Source organism: Geospiza fortis, unplaced genomic scaffold, assembly GCF_000277835.1.
Source record: "Geospiza fortis unplaced genomic scaffold, GeoFor_1.0 scaffold397, whole genome shotgun sequence".
Classification (NCBI taxonomy): Eukaryota; Metazoa; Chordata; class Aves; order Passeriformes; family Thraupidae; genus Geospiza; species Geospiza fortis.
Window position 1 is genome coordinate 113,702 of NW_005054537.1, and position 8,957 is coordinate 122,658.

General features: G+C 34.1%; 1 protein-coding gene across 3 annotated transcripts in view; it reads right to left on the bottom strand.

Moving 5' to 3' along the window:
• Positions 1 to 8,957, bottom strand: part of ERBIN (erbb2 interacting protein) — a 118,078-nt gene that overhangs the window by 12,816 nt on the left and 96,305 nt on the right. For all 3 annotated transcript variants that reach the window (XM_031063875.1, XM_031063873.1, XM_031063874.1), the window contains exons 22-23: positions 7,544 to 7,727; positions 5,224 to 6,745 (exon numbers count right to left, since the gene is read on the bottom strand). In XM_031063875.1, the coding sequence (XP_030919735.1) occupies positions 5,224 to 6,745; positions 7,544 to 7,727 (1,706 nt within the window). The remainder of the gene's footprint in view (positions 1 to 5,223; positions 6,746 to 7,543; positions 7,728 to 8,957) is intronic.

The window sequence follows — 8,957 nt, forward strand, 5'->3', positions numbered from 1 at the left end:
TAATTTTGTTTCTCAATGTGAGTATGATGAAGGTGTACATTTCTGAGGAAAACTGCTGAAGACTGCTGCACCAGAGAACACATCTTCTGAAATCTGAATATGCAAATGGCATTAACCACCCCAATTTTCACTACAAATTATTAAAAACTGAATATGGAGTAAATACATGATCTAAACTTTACACTAAGTATGACTGTTAATTCTAAGTACCAGCTCCATTAGTCATCTGGTTTGCTACCATGTCTTAAGGCATGATGGCCTGCAAAATAATAATTCAAATATTTGAGGCCTGAGAAGAATTACTTCAGTTACTCTGAACTGATACACACTAAGAAATATACATGTCATCTCTTAAAATATTTTTACTAGAAATCAGTTATTTAGCCATCAATAGTCCATACTAGGAACTACAATACATCAAGAAAAATGGCTATATACAAAGCAATAATCAGTATGTTCATCATAATAATTCCAATTTGTAAGCAAATCGGCCTCTAATGGAATCAGTTTAGATGCAGGCTAGTAGCTAGTAGCATAATTCTGGGGTATACTTGTATTTTTTTTAGATGATACAAACTGGAATGTGTTCTGTCTTTTGCAGCTTACAAAAGAATTAATATTTCAGACTCCAAAAGGGTGAGATTTGGGAATTGAAATGCCTTAATGCATTTACTTAGGTGCAAGAAAATAAGTAATGGAATTTATTTAGGAGAATTTATAGGAGAATAATATTGTAATTTTTATAGCAGAATAATATTGTAATATTGTAATTATTAGGAGAATAATATTGTAATATTAGGACTGTTTGGAGTCTGTAATGGCAAGCCATGAAATTTGGGCATAGAAGAGGAACTAATTATTTCAATATCTGCAGGGAACAAGACTCTACATTCTACTTATCTTGAAACAGCCTAAACTGGTAACTTAACTGCTAAGCCTAAGTATTAGTCTTTTTTATTAATTGATTTATTTAACATTACCTAGAATCAAATGCAGGGTAAAGGTGGACATAAGTAATCCTTTGAGACAATATTAAGTGTCTAGAAATCCCTTCAGTTTTCATTCCCACTATTGACATAACAGACTCTTCCTACTGAAGAGTTACATATGGAAAAACTACACATAATTTAAATTCCACTGAAAGAAAATGTTTGCAAATTGAGAACTTTTGCTGTTTACATACCAAATGCACAAGAATTTTATTCCTTTAAAGCATGTTTGTTTGACCTCCAACTCTACAAAATATTATAACATATTGATGGTTCAGATGTCCATTTAAAAAAGGAAAAAAATAAATATAACTAAAATCAAAATGTAAAACTAACAAGTACTAAAGAGATAATACTCCTGTAATTTATCAGGATATGAAACTATGTAAAAATATTCTTCAGGTTACGATCTTATGAACATTTAAGTATTTTATTTTATGTATGCACAGACCCACTGAAGTCACTGTCCTTGACACACTGAAGCAAGTTTAACTACGGAGAAGATCTGAAGTCATATAAATGAAAATATTTTTGCATGTTAAGTATGTGGCATAGAAAAATGCATGGAAGAAAAAGTTTCAAACTTTAATTAAAACTGCAATTCCATATCAGTACTGAAACAATTAGACATTTTTCTTTTAATAAGGCACTGTAGACTGACAACTCTTAAGAAAAAAAAGCAGGAATTAAACTATGATCTCTCCTCTAAATGCATTTTATCTGTATATTAGATAAGTAGTAGATAAAGTAGATAAAAAACAGATGACTTAATTTCAGATGACATTTGAATTGAAAGCAAACACACATCTAATGAACTCCCATGTGATCTGCAACAGAAAAAGGAAAATATACATATGCAAGGGAAGGACAATCAGACTCAGTAACTAATTTTGTATGCTCAGAAAGGTCATGTAACACGTATTTGCAGGTAACTGTTGCAGATACTTCTTACTGCAATTTATGGATGAGAAATTTCTCTACCACAAATGTGTGACACTAGTCTTTTTACACAGGTGGAATGTTGGTTTCAATTCCTAAATAAAAGCCAAAAGGAGTACTATAAGAGTATAGTGTAACATACTAACTAGCAAAATGGGTATGACACATTCAAAAAGGAAAATATGCTGAAAAATATTACTGTTTCTAAAACTCTGCACTACATTTATGAAGTTGGGGGTAGGGCCAAATTGACTGCATGCTTTCCAACATCTTATGTATGCAACCGCTAGAGAGCAGTTTCACATTTAAATAAGCTCCTGTATCCCCTAATAAAATATGCTTTGCATCAGGTAAGCAAACTGTTTCTTCTAATATATGCAAAATTTCTATTTACAAATGGTCTCATGAACTATTTTCACCTTCATTCATTCAGATGGATAATTTTAGTTATTCTCTACATTTCACAGAAACACACAATATTCTGAATTTGAAGGGACCCACCATGATCACCAAGTCCAACGCCTAAATGAATGGCCCATACCATGACCCTTACAGCTTATTAATGGTATTACAAATGCTAGCTATTTGGCTGGAACCCATTGTTAATAATTTTTGCTACACTTAAAACTAGTTTGTATCTTTGCTTAAGCAAATTAAACTCCTAAAAGTTTTTCCCACCTATCTCAGGTAAAAAGAGCTAATAAATAAGGAACTAGTTTCTCAAATTTGTCCAACAAGCAGACACTACTGGAAAAATTTAAGTGGGTTCACTCCTCCCTCTTTTCAGATACAAAATGTTATAAAAACACAATTAATAAACCTTTCAAGAGCTTAAGAAAAGAAAATAAAACAACCAAACAAAACAACAACCAACAAAACCAATCCCCAAAAGCCCACCACCACACCCTCCTCCCTAATAAGCATTTCTATCTGTAAGGACACAAATGATAAACATGATTAAATTCAATAACAGTAGAGCCACAGCAAAAGTAATACTATTAATCTATATTGGTCAAGAAAAGAGGTATGAAATATTCATCACAATGCCTAATTTTGTATTTGTAATTTTTTTAGTGTTGCATCTTATGTTTTTTAAAAAAAAGTGCCATTTTAAATCCATGAAAGCTTTATCAAAGTACTTTCCAATAAACGTTCCTTAAACAAGCTCTGTAACTGAACTTGTTCCTTAAATGAGTTAATACTGGATTGTTAATTACTGGATTTTTTTCTTCAGATTTCAAAACATTTCAGAAATCTGCTTTATAGATAAAGCACCCTCACCACTTGGCTAATTTTTAATTACAAACAAAAATACCAAAGCCATTATTTAAAAAAGAAATAAGAAATACTGAGTTGATTGCTAGAATTTCCACATTATCATATCTGCCAGCTACCATATAGGATCATATCTACATTTTCCACAATTCAGATTTTTCTTTTTAAGTTGGTTATATCCTAAAGAATATAAAGTAAACAATTCAATATACACATTTACTTTAAACCCATAAAAAAGTCTCAGATTAAGACTACTTTAAAAAACTTCAAGGCCAAAACAAAAGAAACATTAAAAAACAGACTTAAAAGTTCTGTTAAATTAAATGCACAGCTAAAATCTTAATAGCAGTTATTCCACATCAGTCTAGTAGAAAAAATTAAAGTTTACATATAAAGCATAATGAAAAATATTGTCAGATATGAAAGGAATCAAGTCAGGCAGTCAATGCCATTTAAGTAAAGGTGACTACACTGCTGCAGACTCAAACAGATATCACTGCTGCATTAAACACTGTTCCTAACATGCCAATGAACAAGCTATAAACAACTGCAGTAGCAGGGCACTGAAGCTCTGCTTCCCTTTGTACTCAAGGATTGCTGGTATTTTTGCTTCTCTTGTCACTTCATGTAAGATTTGATACATCCATCCAGGAGAATGGAAAATGAGGGAATGCACATTTTATTAGACTTCGAACATGGTGAGATTAGTAGCCCTCTTGTGGGACAAGGGGTCCCCACATGAGAGCACAATACTACCCTAAGACACTTCCTGTTGTGGGTGACCCGCTGGATCAGAAGAATATGTACAGATTTTGTGCAGGTGTCTATAAAAAATGAAACCCATCCCCTTCTGTCACCAGAATTTGTGCAAACTGAAACAAAAAATCCAACCAAAAAAAACCCCCAAAAAACAAAAAGCAAACTCTTCCCCCCAAATACTGGGATTTCTGAAGAAAAATCATAGTTGAAAGTAATTTCTCCAACCATCTCCAATTAAATTTCTCTAGCCATCACAGATATTCAAATAGTTACCATAATAATTACAAAGCAAACTATGTTCTTAGAAAAGAAACTAAAAAACAAATTCCACCTAACTGGCACAATCAAAATGCTGTTTGGATACTTAATTCCCTTCCAAAGAAACATGATCTGGCTAAATGACATTCAAGCCATTTTTAGTGATGATATTTTCAACTGGGTTAGCAGGACAGATTACAGTCTTCCAGGCTCTACTCAAATTCTTTGAAGATACATAATTGTTCGGCTCTACTTATCAGCTCAAATTCTTGATGGCATTTACAGTACATAAAGAATCCTGTTCATCATCTCTACTTTTATCAAAACCTACTGTGATTTTTCTGAAATGAACAAGATTTTTAAGTGTTCTCATCTCACAAGAGGCAATAAATATTCATTCAACAATCTGTCAGATACCCAACTTCAAAAGATAACTGGCTTGGAGGCAAATACATGATAATTATGGCTTTTGAATTCCTCAGCAACTAAAGCTGCAGACCTATACTTCTAAATAGATTTTACTGATTTTCTTTTTCCATGTTCTTAAAGAGAAGAAATAGGGTGAAAAAAGGGCAGAACAGAAAGATCAAGAAGTGCAAGGGAATATTTTAGTAAACTGTGAATACAAAGCTACAATAAAATTTACCTTAAAAATTACCTTAAAAGAGCTGGCCTTGCAGTCCAGCAGGTCTGTATGACATTATTTAATGTATTCAAAAGTAGTCTGGCTAAGCTGGCAAGTATGATGTAAAAAAAACAGCACCTTTCTTTTTTTCTTTGGAGGAAAAGATCTTTTTATCCTTTGGGGGAAAAGTTCATTTAGTTCAGTCTACCATCTGAGTGCTTCTCATGTATTCATTACAAACGCATTTATCCTTTTTAAAGCAGGATCAAAATTAAATTTTCACTAGTAATTAAAAGCTGTTCAAAACAGAGTGTTTACCTTATTCCACATCTAGGTAAAAGAAAAGTAGAAAAAAAAATATAGAATGATTGTTTTTACCTTTTCTAGCTTTTTAGCCTCAATATGTCGCAGCACCTGTTCCCTCCAGTCATGAGGGACTTTAGTTTTTCCTGCAGGGTCTAATAGGGAGTGCTCGGAGTTAACCCTTGGGTTTGATCTCTTGGAGGGGCTAGTCCGCGAGTAGTTGAAGTCACTGACTGACATAGTTCTTTCTGGGATCTCGCTGACCGAGGGCCGCGCGCTCTGTGGCCGGGCCACGCTGGGACCATCGATGCTGTATGTCCGGGCAGAGAGAGGCCTCTGCTGTCCCGACATCACCGCTGCAGCTCTTCCCATCGAATGCAAATCTCTGTATGTTAAGTAGTCCCCTTCAGGCACCTGGGCTCGTCTTGAAGGTCCACTATCCCCAATATTTATGGAAGCTGTAGAAGATACACTGCTCTGCCTCTGAAGCGTGTGCCTGGTTGCTCCTGGGAGCAGTCTGTCACCTGGTGGAACAGCCCACAGATCTGCGTGTCTCCCAGCCATCCGCTGGTGAGTGTTGTACACGGTGCTGGCCCGGACATTGTTATGATTGGAAAAATTCATGTTGCCAGAATGCTTTACATAACTGGGAGTTTCTGTACTGTCAGACCTAAGCAGACGTGAAGGAGGTAAAGTGCCCTGTTCTACTTGGGTGCTTTGTTTCTGGGGCCACAAGGCATCTTTTGCTGCTGCACTACTGCTGTACTGAATATTATACTGGGGAGCACAGAGCATCTGTGCACCGCCTGTCACTGATCCCCTCACTACATTAGCACCTTCAGGATTGTGATTTGAGTCAAACTTGAACACCGTTTTTGTAGAAGATACTAAATCAGATGATGATGATGACCCAGGAAAAACCTGTAAAGGCTGATCATAGAGAAGAGTAGCAGATTTACTTCGGACTATGTTTCTTCCATCTGCAGTATCTGGTCCTGATTTTACTGCTGAGTTTGGTTGTTGAGATCCATTCTCATTTACAGTATCATAGATTTTCAGCCCCCCACTGTCCATACTTGTGATGCTGTGAGATTTCATCACAGGACCGCTTCTCTGTGGGGACAAATCTTCAGTGCTTCTAGAAACAGACAGCTCAGCAGAATCCCCATCAACTGTAGTGCTTTTTGCTAGTTTTTCTTTACTAGGAGACTGTACTGTTTCCTCAGCAAGTCCGTTTACTTTATTTACACGATATTTATTTCCATTTTCCAAGCGCTCACTTTCTTCTTTTGCGTTGTTATTCAAAAAGCCCATTACTGAAACCATTTTCTGTGTTTCTAACTTTTCTACAGGAACTGGCACTGCTTCTTCACTAACAAGTTTATTGATATTCATGTTTATCTGGTCTAATTTCTGAGACTCCTCCATAGGATTACTTAGATCAACACCTTTTCCTATCAGGCCTAATCTTTCTTCAATGCTCAATTCATATTCAGACAAATTTGTAACTTTCTCTTGCACATTTAGTTTTTCTTCTACTGTAATACTCAATTCTCCTCCATTTTGCAAGAGATTATTCAAATTTTCATCTTCTCGCCTGGAAGAAAAAAAGATGGTTCTTAAAGAAATTCTCCTAAGAACCAATGTATTTCTCTAAGTATAATTTTAGAAAAAAAGTTACTATTAATATGTAACCATGCTGTGCATACAAAACAGGACAAAGAAACAGATTTATGGTTTGATATTTTATATTGAAGAAATGTGTTATATAAAGAGCTCATTTGGGCAATGTTTTTACATCACGTGGTTTCAGAAGTTTGTTTAAACTCAACAAGAATAATTAAAAACAGTTCAAAAGTACAAAGTAGCAATAACTTACTTTTTTATTAATTTCTTTTAGTTTCCATTTTGGACAATTTTCCTATTTGTATTAGCAGTTTTTATGAAAAATGGCACTTTTTAACTAAAACTGCTAGAAGAGTAACAGCCTGTAATTCCAATCTGTGTAAGTTTTTAAGAACCTTTAATGGTCATGTTAGCAATCAAATTGATTTTCAAAATTAAGCAAATAAAAACACAAAGCTTTTAAAATGGCATATTGATGTATTTTGTAGGGATAAAAACTTAAAAAGATAAAATCATTACACCCTATTATTAAGAGAAATGAGAACCATGTATTGTATACTAAAGCTAGTCTCTGAAAGTTTTTCTTTTTTTTGAGAACTTTATTAACCTTAAGAGAATATTATTAACTCTATTATAAAACACTGAAATTTTAAATATTTAATTAATGATAAATGAATGAATTAAAGGAAGGAACGCCTTCCTTTAACATAAAATATTAAATAACGGTTTTCTAATGTATTTTCTTAGTGGTCCACAGTATCTTACAAACCTGATTTTGGATAGAACAGCAGCACGTGTTTCTTTGTCAGGAGAACAGAGAGAAATATCTTGGCTACTGTCAGTATTTAAGGAAACAGAATCTGACATTCGAGAAGGAGAGGAACAGTTGCTGTTATTCTGATTACTATTGTGGGTAGCTTCATCTGATAAGGAATCAGTATCTTTTGAATCATCTGAAATAAAAATTTGCCAATTTAATTAGACACACATATCTTATTAATAGCCATTTCATATGTGTATGTATAGTATTTAGAAACTGTCTGTTGTTCTTCAGTAATTCTTACTACCAGAAAGTAAAATGTAAGCTAACACCCTTGCAAAGTTCATTTAAACTTACAAAATACTGTTGGAAATAGTTCCTATATTTTGAAATATTTGGCCTAATGTAAACAGCCCTTATCTGCTAATTAAAACTAAATTTTTGCTTTATTCCCATTTCCCTTGTCATACACAAGTGCTATATTACTGAATACTTCCCTAAAATACCTATCAAATAATACTTCTGTTACTATAAGGATTTCAGAATTGTCCATTATATGAGTCTACTGGCCTCTAAGAAAATGAAGCACACTGCTTCACATACAGTATTTTGAAAGGGCATGCTGTTCCTGGTTTTGAATATTCTATCATTATTAAAGCTATTAACTAGACCAAGTACTCTGGAACTATTCAGATCACTGGATAAGCTCTGTATAGCTTTCTAGTAAAGTAAAAAATCAGCAATGAAAAATGTTCTTCTGCAGATTTTGAATTCAATGCATTCCCATGCTTTGCAGATCCCTTAGGACATCATTTTCAGAGTAATTTACCCCTGTGTACATTGATTCTTGCATAGTGTATGCATACTTACATACTACATCCGTATAAAAATAATTTCTCTGGGGGAATTCAAGGCAGCCGTGATTCTGACATGAGTGTAGAAACAAGTACATTTAAATTTTTGCTTCAAGTCAGTTACAGATGCCAAACGCATACATTTTGTGGAACTAATGTCTGTCTTCAGAGACAAGAAAGAAGTTTTGACCTGGTACTTTAGTCAGACAAAAAAATCCAAGGACAGCATTGGTAAACATCCACCTTTTCACCTGTATGTGATCCTCAGCAGACTTCCTGCTTCCACCATGGGATTCTCCTCACCAAATCTCACCTTTTTACATCTAATGTCCAGAAAAGCTTTTTGTCCTGGAAGTACTGGACTTAGATATCATATGAAGCAAAATATTATTCACTATCCCCTTTCCATATCATGTGTTCTCTGAATCCTAGGCCATTTGTTAGTCTTAAGGAAATGATTACCCAGACTAAATTTTTATTTTAGAGAATATAAAATTTAGTTTAAAAAATAGATTCAGGATTTTAATGCTAGAGGAGCAAAGAAAAATAAAAGAGCAAAATAACTCTGG